Here is a 27,052-nt window from a genome sequence, read left to right on the forward strand (position 1 = left end):
GATGAATCGCCCACCGGGGGAAATCCCCTAAATTATAAGAATGGAAAGAGCGATTCGCTGTTGAGTATGCGAATAGAAATTCCGTGAACTCAGACCTCAGTTCGCTTTTGTTCGTATGCACTTATGTAAATGTCACTTTATTAAACCATTAAAATACCCACCAATGCGCCCTCACGCTTGCGTTAAGCAACAATCGTGGCAGTAACCCAGTCTACGTACTGGTCAACCTTGGTGTAAACTCCAGGCCATCCGGCCTGTCCGCACGGTGTCGGCCCGAACGATACCAACCCAATCAGGTACCAGTACTGCACACCACCCGCCGTATGAATGCCCGTCAGTGGACCACCGGAATCACCCTGGCAAGAATCCTTGCCCGCCTCACCACCGGCACACAGCTGAGACTGGCGCAGCAGCACCTGTTCGCGCTGGTACACCTGATTGCACGAGTCCAGCGAAACACCGTCGACCGCCACCTTCTGCTTCACATTGCTGTATCGTGCCGTTGCGGTACGTCCCCAGCCAGCGACCTGCATCCGGAAGCCAACGTAATCCCGTGCCTTCAGTTCGGCCTGCGTCGGTAGGCAGATGGGTTTGATGAAGTCAGAGTAGGGCACGGTAGATGATAACCGTAGCAGGGCGATGTCGTTGTACTGTTCGGTCGACGTTGGCACATATTCCGGGTGCGGTATCTTACTCTCGATCGGTACGTCTATGGGCGGTGGGGAACAGTCCACATCTTCGCCCAATCCTTCACAGTCCTGAGCGGTCGAGGTGTCCCATTCACCGAGTCGCACTTCGGCACTAGCGGAGGGAGAAACAATCAAATAAGAGATCGAATGATCGGATAGCGAATTGAAAATGCAATTTGCACGCAATGTGCAACTAATAATGTCTCTACCAAAAGGAACTAACTAGGTAGCCCATACTCACAGATTCCAGGTCGTTGGGATGTCTTTGCCGTTGACGCAGTGCGAAGCGGTAAGGACGTAGCGATCGTTAATCAGCACACCGCCACAGTGAAACCCGAAAACGTTGTTTGCTAGTGAGCGGTAGCGACGACAGAAAAAAGAAGCAAGATCGTTCGAAAGGTAAATAGCAGAATCGCAGGTGTTATGTACCCCGAAAGGGGTGGTGATGCTATGCATCCATCTGTCCGCTCTCTATGTACACGGTAACACCAGCCCCAACGTACGTACGTTTTGCATACTTCAGCAGCGCTATCCACGGGAACTCGTCGATGCGTGTGTTTACACCGCCAAAGATGCGGTCACTCGTCTGTATGCCACACTGGCCCGGTGTTGGCAGGAGTCCGGCACCTACACGCACCGGTGCTACGAGATCGCTGTCGGCACAGCACACCAGCGGATGTCTTTCCGCCGTTGACCATCCACACTGTGTCCGCTGCAGGTACGTCCGATCCTCGTCCAGCAGAGGCTTTTTCTTGATCAGCGTCAGCAGGCTGTTACAGTTGCGCAGTAGTATGCATTGGCCGGGCCTATTATCCGGCAGGGTGCATTGTTCTGGAAGTGGCAAGAAACCGGTGTTAGGTGTTTTGGGTCGGATCGAATCGGTACAGCCCCGTTGAAATTCCCAATCAAGATTTTCGGGTGTGTTTCCATTCGCTTCCCAACGGTGGTTTGCGGTGACGATCACCAAAAACCTGTAAGAAGCCTCTCACACCCGTCGAGGTCAACTAGAGCGCGACCCGTCGCGAGTCCAGTGATAACCGTTGACAAAAACACACAAACGCACATACTTACGGGCAGCAGTGAGGCTTAGAACAGCTAGCAGCAAAAACGGAACCACTTCTGGGCAGCGACCGAAAGCGCTCATCATGTTCGCTGCAAGGTGTCCGATTCGTACGGAATGCTTCGAATGACTAATCGTGCGCCATGACGCGGAACCCGGGCTAATAGTGCGTCGCGTCCGCGCTGGTTGTTTGCGAGGCGTCTTGCTTTCAAGATCAATCGCCGCACACACGCGCACGGGCGAGCAATAGAGATGGCGCATTAGATGCAGGTGCTGCAGGGCGACAGAGTACGCACGAGCCGAGCCAATGCATGTCTGCGATTTTCGCATCTATTTTCTCAGTTTATTTCGTACGGCCGAGCAAAGCGAAGCGAGTTCGCGAGAATTGCCCTCGCGCTCGGGGAGGAAACCACGATCGAACGGAAATCCCAAAGTCAGGTGAATCTTGCTGCACCTCCCACCCACCCTCCTGCGTGTGGGGGCTTTGTGTAGTTCTCGTCCGTTCCCTTCTAGCTACGTGATTCGTTTTGTTTTCGCTATTACACCATCTTCCGATTGGTCTGTAACTGAACCGAAAACATTGGCCCATCGGTTTCATGTGCCGCCTAACGAGCCTTGCAATAATTTGTTTTGCTTTAAATTGAATCGATTTATGTGGCCAGTGCCGTAAACATGATTAGTCCAATTGGAAATGATAATGAAGCAGAAATCGTGGTGATACAATTAATTAAAACCCGAATGTAAGATCGCCGATCGGCCAGGCTGGCAGGTTACAACGGTCGTCGAGTGTGGCGGGTGGAGGCTGCGTTGCCGCTTTGTTTACACGATACCGGTTTGAAGTGATAAAACAGGTTTTCTGCATTCGTCTCACCCTGAAGAAGTTTGTCCCACCCCGCATGTATTCGGCATGATCAATAAACGATCTTCGCCCCAAAATGCGCGTGCTCATGCGGTGACTTTAGTTGCTACGGTTTGAACCACGTGAAGGTCAATCGATGATGCGCTGAAGGAAAGGCTTTGTCTAGCCTGGATCAACCTAATTGGCATGAAATTTAATGCAAAATAACTCCCGCTGTGATAAACTGTCGCGGTACAAAGCTTAGAACTAAACGCGGCTTCGAACGCTAGCGACATCCGTCGTAAGTGGCGCCATCTGTTGTGCAATAGCGCAAGCACGCTTTTTACACTGTCATACTGAGCTTCTTGTTGTTCAACGGTTTCGCGCCGCGTGGTCGTATGTGATATTTTCAAATTAATTACAAAAAGGCACGAATTGGATTGATTGATTTGGAGATGAAAACAAGAAAACCAGATCTTACCAGCCGCTTATAAAGACACACAGCGAAGGTTCACGGATGTTCCGAATGGGGGAAAAAGAAACACAGTAACACAGCGTCACACTATTCAGTCATGGATTGTATTTAAATTTCACTAGCTGGCAACTCCGTGAAATACGAACACAGCAAAAAAGAAAAGAATATAGAAACACAATATGGTTCGCTTAAACACCTAACGAGACAAAAGAAACTCGGTTCCTCTCGCATATGTCTCTGTATGTACTCGTATTCCCTGCCCATCCCGCCGACCCTGCCCCTTCTCCACCGTGACCGCGACTAACGCATAACGTTGGTCAATATCCAATCAATGTACGACGAAATGCGCGTATACACGCCCGGAAAGTTTGACACACCGCACGTGCGCGGTCCGAACGAGACGAGCCCGAGCAGCACGAACCGGTCGCGGGTTGATATGGCCTCATTCATCAGCGGTCCTCCGGAATCGCCTTGGCAAGCGTCTCGATTTTCCTGACCCTGGGCACACATCTGATTCTCGGACACGATGATGGGATTGCGCGAGTTGACGCTGTACCGTGCGTATGCGGTGGCACAGCCAGCCGTGTCCACTATGGGCAACCGTAGCCACTGGAGAGTGGGACTCGGTGTGTTGCTTCCTGTAACGGAGAGTATCGTGGGGTGTGTTTACCGGCTCACTAAGAAGATAGTGTTCGAGCTTTACTTACGATTACTGGTAGAACCCCAGCCAGCAATGATTCCCATCTGGCCGGTAAGATTAAGCGCGTACGGTGCATACTGATCCGTCGGCAAGCACAGTGGACTGATGATGTTGTACGTTTCTGTCGTTTCGCGCAACTTGATCAGTGCGATATCGTTGGCATACTTGGGCATATCATAGCTCTCGTGCGGAATGACCCGATCGATCGCAAAGTCCTGATACCGGGCGCTGCACCGTGGATCCGTCACAGCATTACACTCCAAATCACCCAATCGTATGCTGACTCTGTTGTGAGGGATAAGATGCATTAGCGATACGGTCTGCACGTTCTTCTCACAATACTTACAGCTGAAGTTCATCAATAAGATTCGTGACACAATGGGCCACCGTTATCACGTGCCGATTGGTGATGAGCGATCCTGCGCAACGGTACGTTACGCGTCCAGAAGCTGCCAAGACAGGATTAAATGAATGGATAATTTTAGAAAACAAAGTCTTTGGTTGGAGATGAACGGTGACTCACTTCGATTTCGATAGGCTAAGCGAGCCATCCACGGGAACTGTCCCGGTACCTCCGTTTCACCACCGATGATTCTCGTGTTAACCGAAAGCCCACAGAGCGGTGCATTAATCATCGGTTGATCGGGCAGCACGGTAGTTATCAGTTCCGTCGTAGTTATCGGCTGTTCGGTTGTGATCGGAACAGTTGTTGTCTCAGCGAGACGATTACTTCCGAGAACCACAGTCGGTCGCTTGGTCGTTCTCATGATGGGTGCCACATACGCCTTGGTCGGTCGTAACGTTACTTCCGCTTCATTCGGATAAATCTCCGGTGGACAGTTCTTCATCGTTTTGGGATCCTCGAACTGGGCGATCGTGTTGCTTTTCTGTGGCCTTTGCTTCCACCAGGTGGAAGAGGTGGTCGCCGTCCTAGTGTTTCCTATCCGCTTACTATCCTTACCCGCCGTGGGGATGTACTTGAACCGTTCCTTCGACCACTGATGCCCATTGTCCGACTTTCGGTTCGTGTAACCTTCATCCCACCCGATCGCAGAATGTGAATCGTTTTCTTCCGACGAATGGCCTTCATCGTCGGTACCGACGTCCCGCAGCCAGCTATCGTCCAGCGGGCAGCAAATGTTCGGCTCATTATCAATGCCGTAACCGCAGGCCAGTTCCTTCAGTTTGGAGTTAAAGCTAGCGTAGCTCGATTTGGGGTTCCGCAGCATTTCCAGTATTCTGGTGCAGTAGCGAAGCTTGGTGCAGCGGCAGTTAATTGTGCCGGACGATGCGGGCACACTGTCCGGCACCGTTCGGTGATGCTCGACGCGCTGGTTGTACTGATATACCTGGGGTCCCGTCGGATGTCCGCCGTACTCGTAATAATTGCCCCAAGGTGTGGCAAACGCTGTGAAAGCAGCAGAAAACGTAACAGAGATTGATAATATTAGCATCCATCCGGGGCAACAGGTTAGAAGGTGGAAGGTGCAATTTCTTTTCGACCGATGCGCCCCCGGACCCGTTCTACCTGGCAATGCGGAAAGGGGCTTCCCTAGCAAGTGCGTTGCCGCACCAACTGCTTTTGCCGTATTGACGTAAGCACTGAAAGCGCCGAGTCTCGTGATTAGTGCGCCAATCGACCAGACGCGCGTGGGGCTTTTGTACCGAACGCAAACTAGCCGTACCGATCGTATGCGAAGCCGAACGGTCAAGGTAACAGCAACAGTCCGGGCAAGGGCAAGCAAGCTACCAAGGAATCAGAAGATGGCCGTTATGCTTGAATTACGCTGATGTAAATCATTTCCCCCTTTTGGGGAGGCCTTTTTTTTCTTTTGCTGTGCAGCTACACTGGTGGAGAACAACCACCAAAAACAGGCTCCATCGATCGATTTGTACAACGCTTTGGAGTAGAAAATGGTAGAATCGGGGGGAGCAAAAACAGAAAACGAAGACATTCATATCGATTTAAGCTTGTAATGACGGCGAGATAATGATTATCCACGAAAACAACGATACGGAAAAAATAGGGAAAAAAGACAGTTTGATCGGGCAACGAACCGGACAAGAACGTCGCGGCAGTGGATTAACACCTGATCAGCGGAGTTTGTTCAATTTTGTTGCCCAAGGTTAGCGTCAGTTCTTGAATCTTGTTTGAAAGTAGTTGGCTATTGTTGGACGGACAAACGATACCAGACAGACAAGAACGGGCCGTTTTAATATCTTGATAAGACAAGCTGCTTTAAGAATTTGTTCAACACTGATCTACACTAACCAGCAAACGAATGGGGAGGCAAATGCACGTGGAATGGATTAGGCGAATGGCACGTTCTTAAGATTAAAGTGATTTCACAATTTGTTGATATATGATCCGCGCCTATCTTTCTGCTCTGGTATGTTCTATCCACGAAAATAGGGCTGGAACTACCAAGACGGCTCAACCGTACCATGACCGGAAATCATTAAAAAATTTACTCCTCTTCACGCCGTCCATCAGGTTGAATCATCAAAACTATTCCTTTTTATAGAATCTGTCACGGAACAGAACTTCACTAACGTCGCCATGCCACGAACGTGAGTCACCAAATAATTTATGCTAGCTAAAAATCTGTAATCATCCTGTTTGTTTTGATGAATTTTCATCGATTATTCATTTCACAACGCTGTACGCGTTCGTCGCGGGGTTCGTCGCTTGCTTTACGTGTTCGCTCGTTGAAGTCTTTTGATGACAAATCTCGCAAACAGCAATAGATAACGCGTCTGGCATAATCACAACCGCGCGGTGAAGCTGACAGTTTGGATGGCTACGGCCCGGCGCTATTGCATTACCAGTGCGGCCAGTGGCTTCGTTCGTTTGTTGTGGCCATGGGGCGCCACCAACATTACGGCACACGCGCCTCTTTCCTGGGCCCCCGAAAATAGTGCACGAGATCACTGAAGCGCGTACCGTTGCCAGTGCAACAAACGCGATCGCGGCGGCGTGCGTTACCGTTGCGGGTAGCTCACGTTTCACTTTCGTTTTCCGAATTGCGCGGTCACAAGAAGCACGTGGTTCACCTCACCCTAAAACGGGGCCACTCACCAAGATCGGCCAGAATGGATGCCGTCAGCACGATTGCCGCCAAACTGGATCGGGTCGAAATTTTGCACATGATGATCACAATGAGCGGCTGATGTCGATCTCGATAGGCAAGGAAATCAGCGAGTTGACACAAACACGCGCACAGTCGAAGAAACTCCGCTCCAATCCTATTCCGGCCTTGATATGGTTCACTTTTTCTTCACTGGCCAGTTTGCACTGGCTGGCTCGAAGCACTTTTGATCTTGAAGTGTATGCACCGCTCAACTGCCTCAACTGCGGGCAACGAGTGTCGAAAGTGGCCACTTACACGGTACTTAAAAAGAATGCTCTTCTCTTCGCTCGCCTACTGGGGCGTAGTTACGGGTAGCTGAGATTTAACTGTTTGAAGCTTTTCGCCCGTAACTATGGTAACCGTCGCGCGTAAAACGTAAGTAAACACATCGATCGTGTTCTTGCACTTCTTCGATCACTGTACGCACTTTTGCTGCAAAGATCCATACGTTTTTTCACTTTGCACGGCTAAAGACCTTAATTGAGGCACGCGAATTCACTCACTCACGGTCCTTGCGCACACCTCGGACACCGTTCAAACCACTAGTGGGAAATCGTATTGTTCCGCACGGATCACAACACTTAACCGACCACCCCGCCCGTGTTGTGCCACATTGTGTCTTTCGGTGCACAATCGAAAACGGCCCGAGTGGCGATCATGTTTATATAGTCCCCACCACCACAGCAGCAGCATCGGGCGGGTACGCGTCTGGCGGGGGGGCCCGTTTGTTTGGGTTCTGTCTTTTTGTTCTGCACTCACGCGGTCGCGGCCAACGATGAAGGGGTGCGCAGCCGTTTTCGGAGCATAACCAATGCACTCATGCTCCCGCTCTCGCCAAGAATGGTACGGTGAGTGGTTGAAGTGGCTTCAAGGAAAATCCAAACACTCTCCACTAGCACTGAGGACTTTCCTTCCTTCCTTCCGTCCGTCCGCCCTTTCTTGCGGAGCTTGTTTGCGACCCTTCCACTGTTCGATTAATCCGTGAAATTGTCTGCTAATTTAATGAAAATGAGTCGCGTTAAGGGTGCTGAGTCATCGCGCACGAACCGAGTTTAGTACTCAAGACTGGTGGTGAATCTCGGTCAGTGGTGGGAATCCCCAATCCCGAGCTCATCAATCCCGGTTGTCATTGACACCGGACACTTCCTGCGGAGTGACATCGGAGCGGCCGCAAGGATACGATGGGAAAACCCACCATTAACCGAGCATCAACCCATCAACGATCACTACTGTCGACTAAGATGCTCTTGAACTGGTAACCTGAATGGTTGTGTGGAAAAACCTCTCTCATACAACAACTAAAACACACGCGTTAATCGTCCATAGTCGGTACAGTGTCTGGGTCATTCTTTCGCGCCTCATATCCATACGTCATGCTGCAGTACCATGAATGCACACCATTCGGCTTGCATATATGCATTTGCGAAGCTCGCCTAGCCTCTTGGTACCCGAATCGCGAGACTGCGATCGCTAGCTGGCTCGCCACCACCGAGGGTCACAAAAGGGGGCTGTCTGACTGTACGTTAATCGTATAATCGTCCTTTGGATAGCCGTGAAAATTTGTACAATTAAAGCGATCGTCTGGGGTATGCTGGTGGACTGTTGGCTGTTGGCGCGCAGAAAGCTGTTTCATTTTCACATTTTGTTGGTTTAATGCGTGTGCGTATTTGTGTAATTATTTTGTTGGAACAGTTTGACCTTTGATCGTCGCGCCATGTTGATATTTTGACTATCACAATCTTATTGAAGGATCAAATGTGCAAATCATCGAAGTAAATCTCACTGGTGGTGAGAACAAACATAACGTTGAAAGTATCGTTATCGATCAAAAATCATCTCACTGCTTACGTGCTGCTGCTACTGCTGCATGGTGCGATCGCGTGGCGCAGAAAGCTTAGCGCAAATGCGATTCGTATTCCAATTCTCACCATTGTCCATTTTACTACTAACCTTTGATGCCCTCCTGCCGATGTTGCACAGAAGCTGTTGTGGATGGCAGCCGCATCTAATGTGTGTATGTGATTTTTTTTCTTGCTCCCCATCCATCTATCTACACCGCAACAAAGATGCTGTTGGCTCGAAAATACCGTCAAGATCGAGCACCCAATTTTGGCCTCTCGCCGCTGTTTCATGTTCAAGGTTTGCGGTAAGCAGCATCGCATGAGTATTTAAAATTTGCCCGCCTAACCCAACCCAGAATGATGAACCCGATCGAGATGATGATGATGATGATGATGGTGATGATGAGGGTTTGATTGGCTCGCGAGAGTTTGTCGGTCGGTCAGCACACAAGATGTAAAGCACGTTTCTCTCGCATCCCTGACCTTCGTGTGCTCGATGCTCTAACACGGACACTGACTACCGCGAAAGGCGGTGGCCAATTTCCCCCTCGGTGACCGTGATGGTTTCGAGGACCAATACGATCTAACCGGGCGGCCCATACGGATGGCACGGACATCATAATGATATTTGATGCTTTGTATTCGGCAGTTATTACCAGTTCATGCTTCTGGCCGATGCTTTCAAGCGCCAATGTTACCTTTGTCCAGCTGGAGCTGAGGCCAATCAATTTCGTACCATTCTAGTTCCGTTTCGCTAGATTTGCCAAAAGAAAAAAAAAACATTGCACCTTTTTTCTGTTGTAGTGCGTCGTCGGCGGAGGTCTCTTGCTGCGGCAACGGGCGTTTGAAGTGGTTTCTGCGGGCGAGTTGATGCAGTCTTTGTTCTTCGGCTACACGGATGTTGGGGTTTTATTCGGTCTCACTACGAATCTATGTCAAAGTGCAGCCTCGCTACGTTGAAAGTATCGCTGCAATGCATCCGTTCGCTTCGTACTGGACTGCCAATGAACTCAATAGTTATGCATTGTTTACTCTTCGCTGTGCTTCCTTCAGTTCGGAGTGCACCGTTTCGCGATGGTGAACTAAGGAGGGTGTGATTTAATTAATCATTCAATTAAACACGTACCGAGAGGGGTTTTTTATGAAAGGATTGTTAATGTATATATTTTATTCCGCAGAATATGCTCATTTACACTAGTCCTACAATACGATACGGTAAGCGGAAGAACGATCGCGCTGTGGCATTCTTTGAAACCCCATTTCGATACAAGCAACGGTGAATTTGCGTTTTCCGGTCCTTTCCAAACTGGTCAGGCATGCTATCGGTGCAGTCAATTTATTATTCCTTCCTTACATCCAAAAGTTCATTGCATTCTGTGATCAGTCCGATTAGGACATAATTGGCATGAGAGATTGCTCGTTGCTGGGACAGAGTGCGCGAGATTCTTCACGATCGAGTTTGATCAACAATGTTGGAATGGTTTAGTGAAAAAATGTAATATTTAAATAATGCAACTGTGTCTAGAAGGATCAGACGGTATCGTCCGCTGGAATGGCTACATGTAACGATCAGTAATGTAATAAATATTAGTATCTGGTGCGATCATGCGCTACACAGTATAATAAATGGCATAGCCACGAAAATGCACTGCTCACGAACGGGGGTCTGCCTCAACAAACAGAACACCCGAACATGGATAGGTACGCCCAAATTGGATTGTTCATATCATCACGCGTCCCCTCTAGCTCTAGTCTTCATCCGCAACGAGAATGGCATTTGGCGCAACAATAACAGGTTCCGCGTTCACGATCAATGCGACCGGGTCCGAATCATCCTCCAAATCTCGCAACGGCGCATCGGCATTTGTCAGTAGCGTCCCATTTTCCTCCGCGCAACCGTTCACCGGCTTTGTGCCGACGCTGTCCAGCTCGGTGCGTATCCGGGTGCCGAATGTGCTATCGATCTGTTCTAGCCGTTCGAGCAGCTTGGGCTTAAATTCTTCCGGCCATTTGATGCACCATTCGTTAAACAGTTTTACCTGGAACGGAAGCGACACGTACTACAGTAAAATATTTTGCTTGGGATGGTTGTTTCTTCCTTTAACATACCCTGCATTGAAACAGGCTCATCGGTTTGTCCTGACCGGGGTTGATCTGTGCCATTGCGCTGATGAGCCCGTTCACGTACACCGCCCCTCCGGCTTGCTGCGTCAGGTACGACACCAGGTACGGCACAAAGTCTTCCCGCTGGAAATCACTCCACTCGCCGAACCACTGCACAACATACCGGAGCTCACCGTCGGCCGTTAGATTGTACCCTCCGTTTGACGACATGTTTGTTGGTCAACTGTGCTGTACAGAGAGATCACCCAAAAAAGGGTTCCGTTAGCTGCTGAAGGAGAATGATTTTTGAGAATTTTCCAATGCCAAAAAAGGTGAGGATGTGGATCCAGACTTGAGGCGGCACGGCACGATTACAACAAACGATGCAAGAAAACAACGGCACTTCATCCGCTCTTTCTTCTAACCCGGACTGGGACTCGTTGCAGTCCTACCTTTTTGCTGTGCTACTACCGTGTGCTATGTGAAACTGGAACTATGCTGCCACGCGTTGGTGGCTGCGCCGAGCTTTCCGATACCAGTTTTTCCCTCTCTCTATCGTGTTGCTTTCTTTCTTATGCTTTCGTCCGGTTCTAGTTTTCAACTTTATCTAGGTTCCTGATCTGCAAGCATCCCCCCCCCCTCCCTGCTTGCCAGATAGCGCACTCGCCCTCCGGATCGCTCTCCCGCCGTGTTGCACCTTCCACCACACTCGAAAGTGGTTTGCCGTGTTCTGTTGTTTTCTTGTTCTCCCTCTCAGCTGCGACGTTCGCCAGCTCGCGGACAGCCGGGATCAAGCGGATCGTCGTGAGCGAAAGCTAACTGTAACGAAATGCTGCTGCAGCTTCAGTAAACAGCCACATGCACTGATGGTTGGCTTCGGTGGCTCACAATTCGTGGTCAAAACTTGGATGGCTTCTGCCGTTCACCCGGTCGCTTTCAACACGAAGCTTGGTGGTCCGCTTTGAAGGGAATCCACTGTGGTGATTTAATTATATTTGTCAACAATTGGTTTTCCCCCCGTTTCCGGTGCTAGGTGCGAGAGTCGATCGGCGGATTTGCCGGAAAAGGTAGTAATGGTGCACCACCAAACAATTACTTTCCCAAAAGTGTAGCCTTGGGCAGTGAGTCGAAGGAAATGCACTTTCGATGCAAAAGAACCAATCTAGATACCTTGTGTATGCTTGTTATTGCTGTGCACCGCTCCGTACCCCGTTGTCACGATGTATCACACTACTCCAAAGCTGTTTGTGTATTCTTTCTCTCTCTCTCTTGCCATGCTCTCAGGGGAGAGCCATGTTTGGAATGTTTACCTGCTGCTTGAATCAGAAGCCGAGCATTGAAGTATAGGGCATAAACGCTCTGCTTGAAATTGACAGTCGACGAGAGGATTTCGTTGCCGGGGTTTCAATTCTCTTCCCAAATTTAGCAAATAAAATTTACAATTTCAAGACTTTCAACGCGAACAGAGCTAATTTGATGCGCAACGATAGCAGCAGCACATTGTCCTGTTATGAAATGTTTCGGATTTTTAACAGCTCTATCGTCGAAAGCTACCCATTATTAATTGCCAACGGACCGTGTTCAATCTATTCTATGTTTTCTATACAGGTTCGGCTTCACATACACCAAAAAGAGCAAATTTTAATATTACACAAGAACCATTTCACCGTTCCGTTTTGGCGTACCTATTCATGTACAAATCATTGCCGAAACTCTGCCTGTCTATTGGAAACAAAGAGAAACTGTATTTTGCTTAACTGTTCTCTTGATCTTTCGCTGTTTTCGCAGATCTGCCGGTTCGTTCTGGTACGATTCTGCATGTTAATAGACTGTTATTGTTGAGTAAAACGGAAAACGGGGAAATGCCTAACGTTCCATAACATTTGCGATGCTTGCTGGCTTAATTTGTTTCACTCGAATCTTTGCTGTAGTGTTGTACTTTGCGGAAGCTAAACTAATGGCATTTTGTTAAATTGAGCCTTCCGAGCTGTTCTTTCTTTTTAAAGCTTCCGATGAACACGGGAAAATGACTAATTGAAGGGAGGGGTATTACCGGAAGAGGATAGCAAAGATTGAAAACAAAGTAAAAAGGAACTAATTGCGATCGTGATCGTCTGGCGAGAATGAAGCGTGTTCTCGTTTTCTCTTCATCCCGGAGCCATACAAAATATGCCAAAACAAACGAAACTGGGGTGGGTGTTCAACTAAAATGCCAGTAGCAACAGAGTTAAAAAATATTGAAATAACGTTCAATACCGTCCAATGCATCTCAACTGTACTATGACATTAAGCTGTAAGCGTAAGCCATTGGCCGAATGAGGGGATGGGGCTACAAGAAAGAGTAAAAGAAAAGATAAGATATAGAACGATATTATGCAACCGATTCGGTACAATAGAGGCCCGACTTACCGACTCCGAATAGGTAGTGAATTTGGGTGTTAAATCATTCCCTTTCAGTGTGATGAACGCTCCAAGATTCTTCATTTGGTCGCTGTTAAGTTGATGAGAAAAAAGGACGCGTTTGAATTTTTGCTCATAACTACCAAGGAACGTGCTGTCCCACTACTCACCAATAGTTCGGTGCCGAAAAGACGGTAATGCATTTGCCATTATGGTCCACCTCGTAGCCTTCCGCCTTCACCTCGTGGCTGCGAATGATATAGTCCAGGTTGTTGTACTTCAGGAATGCCTCCGTTACATCCGGCCCAAACTCGATGCCGACACCACGCTTCGACGGTACGCGACCCGGCTGAGGATGCGGGTCGGACCACAGCAGTTCGCACATCAGCCCATCCTCCGGCGGTTGGCAGTTACGGTCGATCGCACGCAGATCGTCCAGCGATACATTATCCTTCGAGAACAGGCCACCGTGCATGACCAGCACCTTCTTGTTGATCAAATGGCACAATGGCAGCCAGTTGTACACGAGCGTAAACATGTCTGCCATGTTTTGCGAGTACTTTGAAACCACCTCGCCCGTAAAGCCGTACAGTTGGTTCATGTTGAAGCTTTCGTGGTTTCCGCGGGCCAAGAAGAAGTGGTTCGGGTACAGCAATTTAAACCCGAACAGGGTGAAAATGCATTCCACCGAGAAGGATCCCCGATCGACAAAATCGCCATTGAACAGGTAGGGATTTGTGGGTGATGGCAAACCGTTGATTTCGAAGATATGCAGCAGATCGTAAAATTGACCGTGAATATCACCGCAAACGGTAAACTTTTGGCTGTCCGGGATTGTAATCTCCACCAGGGAGGGTTGCGTTTTCAGCAGCGTTTCCATGTCGCAAAGAATCTACAAAAGCAATGGGGGGTTAATTATACCGAATTGCATGAAATGCGACACATCGCTTGGCGCTATATTCTCTTACCCTATAGGCAAAGTTTTTGTGCAGCTTGTTCTGTTTCTTGAACCACTCCAGCAGGCTCTCCATAAACTCCAAAGTAACCTTCCCGTTATCCAGCTTTGGTCCATTGTAATCGTCCTCGATAGCTGGCAGTGTAATAAAATGAAAGCAATGGTCAAACAGCACACGCCACACCGGCCAACTCTTCGTCACAACTTACTCGCAAATTCCAGATCACGGCACATCTTCTCAACACTCTTCTCCTGGTGTTGCACCGAGATGGCCTTTTCGAACGCAATCTTGTTTACCATCTTTTTACACTCCTGGTACTTGTCCTGGGCATCCTTCGCGCTGGGACACCGCTTTGCGACGAACTCCAGATCGGCCAGCGCCTTCTTAAATCTGCTCAGCGCCATCAGGGCGGCAGCCCGGCGGTAGTACGCTTTGGTGTAGCTGCTCTTCATCGCTATCGCCTTATCGGCATCGCTCAGCGCGTACCCGTACGATTCCTGCTTGAAGTGAGCAAAGCTCCGGTTCGCATAGAACCGCTCATTGGGGCACGTTTCGATGGCTTCCGTGTAGAGCGCAATTGCCTGCTCATACTTTTGTTCTGAAGGGGGGAGAAAAACGCAGATATGAGACCGGTTAATTGCTTGCCCCATGGTTTTTGTGGCACACAGCAGTGTTGGCCTGTGTATTATGTATTATGGTCACGCCGTGCGGCCGATGACGAAGCATACCTTTGAAGTATTCATTACCGCGAGCACCGAGCTCGTCGGCTTTTGCCTGCAGCGGATTTTCCTCGGGCGTGTTTTCCGATGCCGGCACCGGCGCCGGTGCGCTGGGCGTCTCCGATTTGTGGTTCGTTTCCTCGGCCGCTGACGACATGCTTGTACCCTGGTTCTCTAAACGAGTCAAGTAAAGAAGAAACTAGAGAAAATGCACGGCAAACACAAAACGGAACAAAATGTAATGCACGCAATGCTTGCTGTTTTTTTTTATCGGTGCTCAATTTTGCTGTCAACCGATGACAGCTGATTTATTCTCAGCAGATAATGCTGTGCTGAATGTTCTTTCGCTTCAAATCTGCTGAATACGCTGAATACATTTAAAAAAAAAGAGCGGGATAATTTTAAATTATAATTAACGTATTACAGAATCATTTTTTAATTTGATCTCAAAGTTTTCACCAGCTCCGATATCATTGCCATCAGCCCGTCGAGCTTTTTCTCAATTGCTGTCGTATCAGTGTGGTTCTCTGTATTTTCTTTTGCGGCGAGGAACTTTTCTTGAAAATTATCAATTTCTTGCACCAGAATTTGGAGACGACTTTCCACTTGGTGGTGTATTTGATCGGTATTGTGGACAGGCTTCGTAATGGGGGGTATAGCTTCACCGACGCGCTCCGTAAATTTGACCGTTCGCTTGAATGATTCCATTTTTGGGAGCGATTCTTGCACTAGAGCTTCCTGTTCGGCGCAAAGATCATCCTCGTCGATGTAATCTTTCATAAGGATCGATGTATAAATAGGCTTGGACGCTGTTGCAGTAGCATCCCGCAGTACGTTTAATTGTTCGATTAAATATTTTCTTCGGTTTGACGATTGGTTCGGACGGTCGTGGGAAGCTACGACTTTTTCCAACATATCGTTTGTCTCCTGCCGTAAGCAGGAAAGGTCATCAATAGTCTGCTTTGAAAAATGGAGAAACTGTTCCTTTTCCGGCCGTTTCCATATCTGCAGAAAAGCTTCAATTTCGGACTGGCACGATTTATCCAGCTCACCAGTAACGGTATTCAGTAGCGAGATCTCATCCTCCTGGCACGATTCCACCAGCGATGGCATCGTTTCTTCCAACAGCAACGAATGGTTCTGCGTGATATCCGCCAGCAGTTCTTTGCACTCTTTCATGTTGGCCTTCAATTTGTTTAAGCTTTCCGTGTTCGGTGTTTGCAGAACCTCTTCCAGAGAGCGATTTACTTGTTCGAAGATATCATTTAGAGAGTTGGACACTGTGTCCAAAAATTGTCCCGATGCTTCCATCGCAGACTCGTGCAATAGACCGAGCGATGCGTCTTCCTCGTCCGGTGTGGGCATGTTTTGCCACATTTGTTCAATTTCCTTCAGACGCAACGAAGCATCTTGGATGCTTTGCGCTGTGGCAGAACTTCGATTCAGCAGATCCGCATCAACAGATCCGGACAGTTGCACAATTTCTTGGGACAATTGTTGTAACTCCTCCGCACAGCTAACAGTAGTATGGATGAGGTGGGGTAATTCGTGAGCGATGGAATTTTGTACGCTTTTCCTGGCAGCTTGTTTGGCTTGTTTGTAAGCGGATACACGCTGCTTCAGGGCGTTTAGCGCTTCCGTACCTTTCATGCACTGTTTGACTAGATTTTCTATCGAGGATGATTTTGGAAACTTTTCCGACGCATCGAGCAGTGTGTTGTGCAGCACGATTTGATGCTGCAAGCGTTCAAGTAAATACTCGATGTTAATATTTGAGCCGGACGTTTCGAAACTATTGTAAGCCATTTGTCCATCGCTTAAAATGCTATCGGCATTGTGAGAGGAACGGTTTTGGCTGCTATTTGCGGTGCTGGTCTGGAAGCTGCCGAAATCCATCTCATGCGGCTGCAATATTCCCAGCGAAGGATCCGTTTGCTCTTCCACCGATTGTGCTTGCGATTGCTCAGCGTTGGTGAAATTCAGCTGCCTTCTAACCGTGCCCAATGATTTCGGGATATTGGATGGCTCTAGCTTTCTCGTTACTTGCTGCTCGAGAACAGTGCGCAACAGTTTAGTCCTCTCGTAGAAAGGCGCCAGCTGCTTTCGACTGAATCCGGGCCGAACAATTTTGGATACATTGGTAGGTTTTAGTTGCCTATTATCCATTGGTTCAACGCTTCGCTTTACTAACTTCACTCCGGTTTGCTGTTCAAAGGTGTGTTCTACTTCTAATTTAATTTCCAAACTTTCCTGCCACAATTTATCGTACTTCAAAGGCTCTGTCCTCTGGGTTTCGCTCGTTTCTTGGCTTGGGAACATGTTTTCAAAACATATCCCAATTACAAAGCTGAGCCCCTGTGCGCGTGTGTGTTTGTGTGTGTCTTCTTCAAAACCACAATGCTGCTGGTCATGGGTTGCTAGGATTTACGATACAATTTCATCACACACCTACTGCAGAACAACTTTACAGCCACACTTCAGAAAGACCGCTAGCGAATTGATGGCCCGCATACGCTGCATACATTCAGCGGCCCGTTTTTTCAGCTCCCGTCGTTCACATTTCTCCCAGTACAGGCGGATGACCTCAAGCACTTGGTCCAGCTGTTTCTCGCTGAAGTTTAAATTTCGCACCAGCTCATCGATCGAGGTGAGAAACTTGCACTGCAGTTTGTACACCTGGTGTGCGCTTGCGTCCGCGTTCCAGTGGTCCTTCATGAACTTGTACAGTTTCGGAAGTACATCGCTGTTCGATACAAAGGAAAGAAACAATATGATAAATATCGAATTGTTACAGACACTCTGCGAATGTACTTACTCGAGTGAACGGTTGCGGATGAAGTCTTTCGCCAGTCGTGCCAGAGTCACCAACAGATCGAACGCATTGCTTACCACGGCAGGATTGCGATCGGAGAACCGCTCGGTAAAGTTGAACCAGATATTGTGCACTAGAGGTAGGAGTTGATTTTCATACCGTTGCAGCACATATATTCCCTCGTTGAGCGTACACAGCGCAACGATCCGTTCGGCATCGTCGGACGAAGCGAGATGTTTGAAGTTAACCGTCAGTATACGCAACACTATCTTCACGTGTGCGGGCAGCGGCGCTTCGTCGTCTTTATTCTCTTCAGCTTCCGGTTCATTTTCATGTTCTGTTTCTTGCTGCTCATCTGTCTGATCCATCGCTGCACTCGCTTCATCCGGTTTGAATTCAATATCTTCCGGTTCGTTTGCAATTTCCCGTTGCAGCAATGTTTGCAATCGCTCGATCTGTTCCGTAAGATTGGTAGCCACTTTTTCATTCGAGTTATCCGTTGGGTTTGAGATCCCCACGTGCTCGTAGCGCAATTTGATGGAGTGGATAAATATCTGCAACACCCGAAGACAAACGATCGAGTTCTTTTCGCCGTACTGTGAGTAGCTGTCGAGGATATTCATGATGATCGGTGTGACGGTTGTTTCCAGCACATTCGAGGTTTCGTACGGGACGAAGCGTAGCACAGCTTCCAGAATGTTCATACCGTCCCGGAAGTGTTCTTTGCGTCTCAAGCACCGGGTAACCTGCTGCGATATGTAGTCGAGATTGTGATGAATCAACTGTTCGATGCTGGACAGCCCTTGCGAGTTGGCTACCACGTCCAGTGCCAGCTCGGTCGACTCGTTGATGCAGTTCAGTGTGCTGCCACAGCTTTGCAAGAGTATTCGCAACGAATCGTACAGGTACCAATGGAATTGTTCCCTCATAAGGCGTGCGAGTCGGGCGATGGTGCGAACCACGAGACAGACGTGTAGCGCGTTATACTTCTGATCCGCTATGTTGTCATTTTCATCCAACTCCAAGAACCAGTGGTGCGGTTGTAGCACCTCGGAGAGCAATGTCTTGTATGGCTCCAGCGGTGGACGGTTTCCATCGCTCGAGTCCGGTATCAATTCGCTCAAAATGAACAGATAACCGTTGCTATTTAGCCTCGAGGCGTAAAAGTCTTCCAAGATGTACATCAGTACCGTGTGCACTGCTTGTTCGTGCTTTCGCAGCTTGTGGATGAGATCGAGGAAAGATTGCTTGGTTCGAGGAGATGACACGTTCTTCAGGACAATCCATCGTGATTCCTTTTTCTCCTTCTGCAAGTGAAAGCCTTCTTCGTACTCAAAACGGTAGGAAACGTACTCTCTCCGAATCAGCTCGTCGACACTTTCTAGCTCGGCTGCGGCCAGCAGTACCATGATGAACTGTTCGAGAATGTTTTGGCACGAGAAGACGCTTGCCAGTTGCGATTCGGAGAAAAAGCTAAGGAATCCAGTAATCAACCGAAAGCTAGATATCTGCTCACGCTCTTCCCCGCGGTAGATGATTCGTGGCATCCGGTTGAGTGCATCGAAAAACATCTCATCGATACGGTTTCCAGCGAAGGATATCGTAAAATAGGGCATGGATTCCTGACACTTTTCGCACACGTTGCGAACGCGTTCGGATTCATCGTGGCACATGGCGATTACGGTTTGCAGATAGTGCACGGTACAGCTGGGCATGTTACTGTAAGCAAAGTTGGGAATATAAATTGTTACAGAAAATCGTCCATTGGGTAAGGCATTCAGGAAATACTTACTACGTGCAGTTTCTTAACAATTCACAGTTCATTTTTGCAAACTCTAGCCGTACCAGTTCCTCCTCATGCCCGCGAAGATGAAGAATGAGTTGCAGTACCTGTTCTACCTTCTTCTCCGCCTGCAGCAGCCACTCCCGCGTTCGTGCCGTCTCGTTGAAATATTTGATTTTATCATTCTCTCGCAATCCCAAACCCAGCACATTAGCGTTCCTGTCTTTTTCGGTAAAACTTTCTGTTAGCTGGAGGAAGCGTTCGATGCAGTACTCCTCGTTGGTTGCGTTTTTTGAATAGTCTTCAAAAATTAAACTAAGCGTTCGGCCGAGCGCTTTAATGGCGATCCGGTACACGGCCGTACCCTGCTTTTCGTCACCATTGATAATGGACACGTAAATGGCCAGCAGCTTTGGTAAGGCGATAAACAACAGTTCCGCCACCTGGCACCGAAGCACTATGTCGTTGAAATCAAAACCATCATGTATCTGCAGCAGCGACAGCACTGAATCAACTGCCTGAAAACGAAGCTTGCGTGCGCGTTCCGTTTCCACTATCCGGACGCACACAAAGATGGCTTGCGAAAGGAGGGTCAAATTTTCCTTCACGTAAATTTCCTCGACCAGCTCCGACTGGATGTTGCGTGTGGCGAACGATAGCACCTTCAGCACGGCCAACTTGTACTCTTCCGAGAGGTTGGGACGCAACTTCCCTGTTTTTTTGTCGTATATCAGTTTGGTGGTGGCTAGGAGCGTCGTTTTCAGTGCCACCGCTTTCGTAAGCCGACCTTTCTGCAGAATGGTGATGATGCATTCTAGCAGATGAGTCTTTAATTCGTTTTGATTTCTGTAAAGGAATTGGAATTAACAGAACGGTGCAGCAGGCGTCGATACCTGGGGAAAAAACGGCCACTCACTGTCCCGGTACTGCGTCGACCAGTATGATCAATTGCTGGAGAAAAATGTTCTGCAAGATCTGCACACTGTTGCTGTCCACTTGCTTTAGATGTTCGTTAAGCTTTAATATTCCTGCCTTGGTCGGTTTTCTTATAACCGCATCGAACAGCGGTTTAATTGTGATGAAAATTTCGGAAAAATTCTCCATCGCGTCGGTTTGTTTACGTGCGCGAATGAGCGGCATGCAGCGGTTTGACATTAGAGCGTGTTGACATAACAAACGCGTTACCTTTCTTATTCCTCGCGCTTACAACTACAGCAGAATGGGTATTGAAATAAGGAAAGGCGCAACACAACACACGGTCGCAGTTGGATAAATTATAGATCATGTTTGTCTATCAAAATGATGCGTTTATTTGCTCTATGTGACCATGCTCATCACATTGGGTATAATCTACTTTTTGCTTACACATATAAATCACTCCAAGATCTTCGGCAATCGGTAGCGTAAACCGTTGAAATGTTACTTTGTACCACTATTTTGTCTAAACTAACGCTCGAAATCAAACCGAATCGAAAGAAGAAAATGCATCCGAACCTAAATAAAACACAGCTTTTGACTACGTGCTTTCGATTTTTGCGATTTTAAGCGTGGTTGTTGTCGAAATTTGTGCCCAGCACGTCGTTAGCAAGTTCCACCGGTGCGTTGGTTTATCACGTCCTTGGTCCTTGGCGTTGCACCACTACGAAATAAAAAAAACGGTCACCCCCCGTTTACCGTCAGTGTATGTTAAACTCCATTGACCGCTGATGATCCAGGTCGAGATCGGACAGTGCGGAATGGGCAGGAAGGAATGCATTGACCAGCTTCCGGGTGTAGCCCGGAAGGAACGTGTAGCTGGAGAAGATGAGCAACCCTAAAATGGCAAATATGAATGCATCTGCGAAAATGGTGATGGTTAAAGAAAATAGGTGTTTCGATGCGTAATGATTATGAACCAAATATGGATCACAAACTTAAGTTCTTCTCGCACAACAAAAGGATACTGACGAAGCGCTTTTCCCATGGATCCAGCATGTAAATGCAGGTGTTAAGTTCGTACAGAAGATACACGGAAGTAATGGATTTCCATATCTTTCGGAACATTGTTACAGCGATCACTAGCACTAGCTGTTCCGTAGCGTCAACACTTTAGTTTGAAAAATCCGCGTGTGTACTGGCGTGAATCAGACTCAACTCCTCCGATTAGGCTTTCCGTTGGGTCGTACTGAGTAATATTATTTCGTAATCAGCGAGGGACTACTCCCTTATCAATGATATATGCACACAATTGACCGTCGATTTTTGGTTGATTTTGGTTCCACGTTGAAAGCGGGAGGGTGGCTCTAAGATATCCAATGCTTCAGGGTTGCGTAGCAGCCAGGTTGATAACAACCTGACTCAGCGCAAATTGCTGCGTTCAATGAGTCTTAGTTTACGCAGCGACGAACTAATGCGAGCGCGCGCCCTCTTATCTACAAACCCGGCATGTAATTGGTATTAGCGGCGTATATTTTGTACAATGTACTATTTTAAACTAAAACCACACAAAACACAACGCGTTTTAGTGTCAAGTGGAATCACATAAACAGTGTACAGAATAGTGTAAATAGTTCTGTGCCAAGGGAATGTTGTTGAAAAGCTGATTTGTTTCCTTTATTCCGCAGATAGCGATCAAAACAATTCTACCAAACAGCAACAATAGCAACAGCTGATTTGACAGGAGTGACAGTTCGTTCGCTGCTTCGTTTTCGCCCGACTGTCATGGATCCAATGGGAATGAGCTAGCTTCACGCACACGTTTTAAAATGAGCTGCTTTTTAGTACGAACCGACTTTGACCAAGTGCGGTAAAATTTATCAAATTTAAAATCAAATTTTAAGCGCTTTTTGAGCTTCACGAACTACTGGTAAATAAATAAAAATTGTGTCCCAGTGATTTGTTTTTTTTTTTCTAAACTCCTTTGGCACATGTGCACTGAACAGGTGGAGCCTGTAACACGTTCCAAACAAAAAAGCTAAAATCACATTTTTAAAAAGGATACTGACTAGACACTTTTCCCAAGGTTCGAGAAAATATGTCATGCTGTAAATCTGCCACTTCAGGTAGAAAATGTCCCATCGTTTTTGTAGCTTTTCCTTCCAGCTTCCAGTTGAAGTTTTATCCATCGTGCGAAATATTTCGGTGGCGAATTCCGATTCCACAGCGTTACCGTACCGGGCACAGGTTCACTTTACAACTGCTGTTGTCTATATGTTTCCAGTGTAAAATAAACTCCCGGGCCGCCGGGGATGCCGGCATACCGGTGATAGGATACCGGCTCTATCTTATCGTCCGCAAATCCGTGATTCAATAATCTCAACCATGCGTGCGGTCCCAGACAACGCGCCGTGTTTTGTATCTAGCGACATCGGATTACCAGCGGCGCGGTCGTGCACGATATCGGCACTTTATCGAGTAGCCCATGGTATTAATAGACGTTTCACGTAGGGAAAGTATTGTGGGATAAAAAATCGCGGGGAAAAAAATGTCTAAATTTGAAGTTGATCTTGAGGAAAAATTGCAAGTATGCCCGTACCGCGTTAGCTCACAGTCGTCGGTGGTGGACGATGCGGAAGAGTTTGAGGTGCTGGAAGATCCATGCAGCCAGCTGGACAGTACCGAGGGTGATAATGAGCCGGACACTATCTTCCAATGGTATCGGTTGCAATCTTTCACCTTTGGTGCAACGACTTTTCGGCTCGTTGAAGATCTGCTGACAGCGGTGGAACGTAATCCTTCGGAAAGTGTGGAGCTGGACTTTAACGTAGGTATGGTGTGGACAACAGTAAGGGAGTAGAAAATAAAACGGTTTACTACGATCGTGGTTTACAGCGCTGTGGATACACAAATCTACATGTTCAAATCGCGCTGGATGGATTGCTCCGGACACGCCCAGAGTGTCTGACTCGGCTGGATTTGAGCCGCAATCGGTTGATTAATCCTGCGCTATCGCGAATGTTGGCTAATGTGGTGGAAGAACTCCAAACTATTTCGCAACTATCACTTTCCTACAATTCGATCGGCGACGAGTGCATGGAGATCTTGAGCAAAGCGGTGTCCAACTCGGGAGTGCGCTTGTTGGAAGTGGCACACTGTCAAGTTACCGATCGAGGTGGATCCATGCTTTTCAGTGCACTCGCCTACAGCGACTGTATCGAGATGATCGACACGAGCTGGAACCATCTGCACATTGCAAGTGGCCAAGCAATCGGACGGTTTCTGTCCACCCAGAAAACCATTCAAGAACTAAATTTGACGGGCAATCAGCTGTACAACGAACCCCAATGCATTGTCCCACTTTTGATGGGCACCGTGGGCAACGAAAGCCTTCAACAGCTCGACCTTTCCTGGAACGGCTTGCGTGGGGAAGAGCTCGGTCGCGCCCTTTTAAAAGCTATTCCACAATCCAACCTGAAACGGCTCAAGCTAGAACATAATCTCCTAACAGCCCTGGAGATGTCGTTCATCGTGCGGATGATGAAGAAATGTGAGCAACTCGAACAACTGTGGCTCGGTAGCAACATGTTCGAGGACACCGTCATGATCGATCTGGTGCGAACCTTTGTCCGCAATCCGTCGCTGCAGTTGCTTTCCCTTGGATCGTTTCAATTCATCCCACAAGCGGCGAATAAACTCTGCCGTCTGTGCAAGCGTAAATATCCTTCGAAAACCATCATCTACCAAGGGGTGATCAGAGCGAATCCGGCCCGTCCGGTCGATGTGCAGGACATGCTGCTGGACCGCTGCCGGTTCTTGGCGCAGAAACCGAAGAAGGCTAAACAGAAGCGTGACTTTGGCCACTTGATGTTGCAGCTAGCGGCCGCAGAAGAAACCGTGCTTGTGCGTGAAGAATTCGAGCAAGTGGTCAAACGATTCCGCGCCAAGCTTGATCGACCCCTGCTCGAAGCGTTGATGGATGCGTTCGAAGTACCGAAGAAGCTGGTGGACACCGGGGCAATGGCACTGAAGTACCTCACCAAACACCCGACCGATCCACCGATCGTGAAGCAAGCTAGGAAGGGAAAGGCAAAGCAATAAACACCAGCACGAAGGGACGAAGAAGGTTTGATTTGAATTTTCTCCATTTCGTAATACATTTATTGCGTTCTGTTTTCTGCTGTTTCCTTCTGCACCTTGCCTGTTACCTTGCCTGTGGATGATGATGAACCGATGAACGATGTCTGATGAAAATCGATGAACAAATGATGAGATGTAATAACGGGTTCTGGCACGCCGCCGGGAGCGTTGCGAGCGCCTTAACTTTAAGTACTATGTACTACCGTATGACGTGTATGACGTGCATGACGACGAGTGCACGGACGGTACTGTCACGCAAAACCATACCTCGTGCATACCTGCTGTGTGGAATGTAGTTGTGCCGTTCCTTGCTCTACACTGGATTGTCCTTCTTGTTTGTTGAATCCTTACACTTAAGCCGGATGTGTCCTCCATTTTTCCTCTTAAAACTGTGCTTTTTGCTTTTCGTTTTTTTACATTATTTACACAATCACACACACACACACACACGCAGCAAAGAGGAAGACTCATGAATCTTTCCTTGCCGTCTACTTGTCGCCTAACTGTCTACTTTCGCGTCGGCTGGCTTCTATTTGTCTATATGTATATACGATACGTTTAAATATTATTGAGTACATTCTTTCGTTGTTGTGAGTTAATGATTCGTTTAAATTTGTAATAATGTACATGCTCAGTTTGTGACGCTGCGAAACAAGCAGCGTTGGCAGCGCGTCACCCTGCCATTTCTAGCTAATCCTACCGCTATATGCTTAATTGTACACTCACAACACACAACGCTAAACAAGGAACTATTTATTCCGCCTAAACTCTAGCCCTAACTAGCCCTAGTCAAAGTCTCGAAGTCGTCGATTCGCCTCGTCGTCGACGGCAGCCATCGTTCTCTATCCCGAAAGGATTCTCAGGAATCGAGGCTCTCGTTGTCTCGTTTTGTTGTAAGAAAACCGCATTGTTTTGCTGTTGCTGCTGCTGCTTTATACACCGTACGATCTAGAATGGCCCTAGAATGCTTACACTAAGCGCGAACAGCGAAGAGAAAAAAAAAACAAATCTATCCCTCGATTCGATTCACTTATTTAATATCACATTACATTTAACTTCTGTCCGCAAAACCACCCACCGTTCGATGCGGACTGGACGCGGCGTGTGTCCGACGAGTCCGGGAGGATCTGTGTTTGGGCGTGCGCTCGGGAGCACCCGTTCCTTTGATTTGAAATGGCCGTTTTGCCTCATTTGCTGGCTCAATTTTGCTAATGTCTAACAGTCGAAATGGTGTTTGGCGCGGGGTGACCCGAGCTGGCAGCTGGCAGCTGCGTTGTATGGATTGCACAGCAAACGCACGTACCGCCTTCGCTTCGACCACGCGTGTTCCAGTGTAAGTGAGGGAAGTTATTTACACCGGAAAAGCAAACGAAATAAGCATTCGTAACATAGGACAGTCAGACAGACGGACAGACGGAGACTGGGAGAGACAGTTAACAAAACAGTTGAACCGCACGCTGGCGAATAATAAATTAGTTACTCATGTATAAAAAATATACTACTAAACATTAATGAACGTTTCAACTGCGTCTGCACCGCTCGATTAAGTTTCCATTTCGTTCGCCAATTGATTAGCTAAGGATTGCTTGTAGGATGACACCCGGCGTGCACTACACGTGCACCGTCAGGACGTCCGATTCGGGCGCCATAGCGGTGGGACCGTTCGGCACTTCCGTCGCTACGGTCCCGCTGGCCGCGCTCGGTGTCCCGCTAACGTTCGTCGTGGACGACGCCGTGTGGTCGTTGATCGACCGCTTGCCAAAGTCTTTGTGCTGGCTGTCGATCGCACTGACGATGTTTTTCGTCATGATGTCGGCGTTTTGCGTTTTGTGCAGCAGTATGTGCGAGTTCCGGTTGGCCGCCTTCTGCTTGTCGGGATCCTTCTCGAACTCGGTCCCGTCCGGCGGGCAGGGCGGATAGAGCTGCTGCGACCGGTGGTGATGTACCGAGCTCGGGCCCGCGATCTGGTTAATCTCCGGTGCCGGATTAAGGCTCAGTTCCATCGCTCCACGCAACGAGCTGGAGCTTGCTTTGAGTGGGTTAGCGTACCGGCGAAAGTTTTCCTCGTTCTGTAGATTGTTCGACTTTTCCTCGTCCATGCCACGGGACAGGTCCAGGTGGGGCGATAGATTAGTGCCGGACCCACTGTGCGAGTGTAGCTTCTGGCGCCAAAGCAGTGCAACGACGGCGCCCAGACAGAGAGCCACGATCGCAATGCCGAACCCGACCGCGATAAGATAGTTGGAACCGGTGCTACCTTCGTTCACCAGAGCCGTTTCAACTTTTACCTCCAGGATGGAGGTTAGTGGCGCCGCTTCGACGAGATCTGACTGAAAGGAATCGTTCTGGACACCCTGCTGGCGGGAAAGGATCTCCGCCAACAAGCGAACCGCCTCCGTCAGGCTTGATGCACCAACCACGGGATCCGTCGGTGTAGACTGTGGAGGAGAAGCAAAATTCAGTATGGAGCTCTCTGTGAGGGCATGTGAG

At 48.3% G+C, this 27,052-nt stretch overlaps 7 protein-coding genes across 14 annotated transcripts in view; 1 reads left to right on the top strand and 6 right to left on the bottom strand.

Annotated features, from left to right (window-relative positions):
* Positions 1-100: 100 nt before the first annotated feature.
* Positions 101-7,514, bottom strand: LOC118502424. The gene is made up of 10 exons (XM_036034651.1): positions 6,842-7,514; positions 4,286-5,170; positions 4,109-4,211; positions 3,770-4,047; positions 3,364-3,700; positions 3,182-3,191; positions 1,761-2,079; positions 1,197-1,520; positions 931-1,039; positions 101-801 (listed from the first exon to the last, which is right to left on the bottom strand). The coding sequence occupies exons 1-10, from the start codon at positions 6,909-6,911 to the stop codon at positions 183-185; spliced, it is 3,054 nt and encodes a 1,017-aa protein (XP_035890544.1). The 5' UTR covers positions 6,912-7,514; the 3' UTR covers positions 101-182.
* A 2,355-nt stretch (positions 7,515-9,869) lies between these two features.
* Positions 9,870-12,137, bottom strand: LOC118502970 (uncharacterized protein C14orf119). 7 transcript variants are annotated; one of them, XM_036035741.1, is made up of 3 exons: positions 12,008-12,137; positions 10,844-11,081; positions 9,870-10,773 (listed from the first exon to the last, which is right to left on the bottom strand). In XM_036035741.1, the coding sequence occupies exons 2-3, from the start codon at positions 11,066-11,068 to the stop codon at positions 10,483-10,485; spliced, it is 516 nt and encodes a 171-aa protein (XP_035891634.1). In that variant the 5' UTR covers positions 11,069-11,081; positions 12,008-12,137; the 3' UTR covers positions 9,870-10,482. The 7 variants fall into 7 exon arrangements, with proteins under 7 accessions (XP_035891634.1, XP_035891629.1, XP_035891628.1 ...); XM_036035736.1 differs by having other exon boundaries at positions 10,844-11,086; positions 12,008-12,114; XM_036035735.1 differs by having other exon boundaries at positions 10,844-11,123; positions 12,008-12,111.
* Positions 12,138-12,394: 257 nt separating this feature from the next.
* On the bottom strand, positions 12,395-17,315 carry LOC118502958 (serine/threonine-protein phosphatase 5). The gene is made up of 6 exons (XM_036035721.1): positions 14,922-17,315; positions 14,402-14,791; positions 14,206-14,327; positions 13,408-14,129; positions 13,247-13,328; positions 12,395-13,166 (listed from the first exon to the last, which is right to left on the bottom strand). The coding sequence occupies exons 1-6, from the start codon at positions 15,067-15,069 to the stop codon at positions 13,116-13,118; spliced, it is 1,515 nt and encodes a 504-aa protein (XP_035891614.1). The 5' UTR covers positions 15,070-17,315; the 3' UTR covers positions 12,395-13,115.
* On the bottom strand, positions 15,500-20,670 carry LOC118502951 (TELO2-interacting protein 1 homolog). The gene is made up of 4 exons (XM_036035707.1): positions 20,424-20,670; positions 19,517-20,353; positions 17,728-19,443; positions 15,500-17,655 (listed from the first exon to the last, which is right to left on the bottom strand). The coding sequence occupies exons 1-4, from the start codon at positions 20,660-20,662 to the stop codon at positions 17,361-17,363; spliced, it is 3,087 nt and encodes a 1,028-aa protein (XP_035891600.1). The 5' UTR covers positions 20,663-20,670; the 3' UTR covers positions 15,500-17,360.
* Positions 20,671-20,793: 123 nt separating this feature from the next.
* On the bottom strand, positions 20,794-22,691 carry LOC118502972 (serine palmitoyltransferase small subunit A-like). 2 transcript variants are annotated; one of them, XM_036035742.1, is made up of 2 exons: positions 22,488-22,691; positions 20,794-21,344 (listed from the first exon to the last, which is right to left on the bottom strand). In XM_036035742.1, the coding sequence occupies exons 1-2, from the start codon at positions 22,609-22,611 to the stop codon at positions 21,184-21,186; spliced, it is 285 nt and encodes a 94-aa protein (XP_035891635.1). In that variant the 5' UTR covers positions 22,612-22,691; the 3' UTR covers positions 20,794-21,183. The 2 variants fall into 2 exon arrangements, with proteins under 2 accessions (XP_035891635.1, XP_035891636.1); XM_036035743.1 differs by lacking the exon at positions 22,488-22,691 and adding an exon at positions 21,451-22,156.
* A 73-nt stretch (positions 22,692-22,764) lies between these two features.
* LOC118502959 lies at positions 22,765-25,557 on the top strand. The gene is made up of 2 exons (XM_036035722.1): positions 22,765-23,249; positions 23,318-25,557. The coding sequence occupies exons 1-2, from the start codon at positions 22,971-22,973 to the stop codon at positions 24,521-24,523; spliced, it is 1,485 nt and encodes a 494-aa protein (XP_035891615.1). The 5' UTR covers positions 22,765-22,970; the 3' UTR covers positions 24,524-25,557.
* The window catches only part of LOC118502949 (protein serrate), a 99,887-nt gene continuing 97,400 nt past the window's right edge, over positions 24,566-27,052 (bottom strand). Inside the window, exon 18 of the mRNA XM_036035701.1 lies at positions 24,566-27,000. Within this exon, the coding sequence (XP_035891594.1) occupies positions 26,173-27,000 (828 nt within the window). The 3' untranslated portion in view covers positions 24,566-26,172. The remainder of the gene's footprint in view (positions 27,001-27,052) is intronic.

This window comes from Anopheles stephensi, chromosome 2 (assembly GCF_013141755.1).
Source record: "Anopheles stephensi strain Indian chromosome 2, UCI_ANSTEP_V1.0, whole genome shotgun sequence".
Taxonomy (NCBI): Eukaryota; Metazoa; Arthropoda; class Insecta; order Diptera; family Culicidae; genus Anopheles; species Anopheles stephensi.

Coding starts and splice junctions, on each gene's coding strand:
- LOC118502424 (XM_036034651.1), bottom strand. CDS start 6,911: ATGTGCAAAATTTCGACCCGATCCAGTTTGGCGGCAATCGTGCTGACG. Junction 5,171..6,841: donor ATCCATTCTGGCCGATCTTG/GTGAGTGGCCCC, acceptor CTGCTTTCACAG/CGTTTGCCACACCTTGGGGC. Junction 3,701..3,769: donor CTGGGGTTCTACCAGTAATC/GTAAGTAAAGCT, acceptor TCTCCGTTACAG/GAAGCAACACACCGAGTCCC.
- LOC118502970 (XM_036035741.1), bottom strand. CDS start 11,068: ATGTCGTCAAACGGAGGGTACAATCTAACGGCCGACGGTGAGCTCCGG. Junction 10,774..10,843: donor TGAGCCTGTTTCAATGCAGG/GTATGTTAAAGG, acceptor CTTCCGTTCCAG/GTAAAACTGTTTAACGAATG.
- LOC118502958 (XM_036035721.1), bottom strand. CDS start 15,069: ATGTCGTCAGCGGCCGAGGAAACGAACCACAAATCGGAGACGCCCAGC. Junction 14,130..14,205: donor ACAAAAACTTTGCCTATAGG/GTAAGAGAATAT, acceptor TTGCTTTTGTAG/ATTCTTTGCGACATGGAAAC. Junction 13,329..13,407: donor TTTTCGGCACCGAACTATTG/GTGAGTAGTGGG, acceptor TCAACTTAACAG/CGACCAAATGAAGAATCTTG.
- LOC118502951 (XM_036035707.1), bottom strand. CDS start 20,662: ATGTCAAACCGCTGCATGCCGCTCATTCGCGCACGTAAACAAACCGAC. Junction 20,354..20,423: donor GTCGACGCAGTACCGGGACA/GTGAGTGGCCGT, acceptor ATTCCTTTACAG/AAATCAAAACGAATTAAAGA. Junction 19,444..19,516: donor TTGTTAAGAAACTGCACGTA/GTAAGTATTTCC, acceptor CTTTGCTTACAG/TAACATGCCCAGCTGTACCG.
- LOC118502972 (XM_036035742.1), bottom strand. CDS start 22,611: ATGGATAAAACTTCAACTGGAAGCTGGAAGGAAAAGCTACAAAAACGA. Junction 21,345..22,487: donor TTGGGAAAAGTGTCTAGTCA/GTATCCTTTTTA, acceptor CCATTTTCGCAG/ATGCATTCATATTTGCCATT.
- LOC118502959 (XM_036035722.1), top strand. CDS start 22,971: ATGTCTAAATTTGAAGTTGATCTTGAGGAAAAATTGCAAGTATGCCCG. Junction 23,250..23,317: donor GTGTGGAGCTGGACTTTAAC/GTAGGTATGGTG, acceptor CGTGGTTTACAG/CGCTGTGGATACACAAATCT.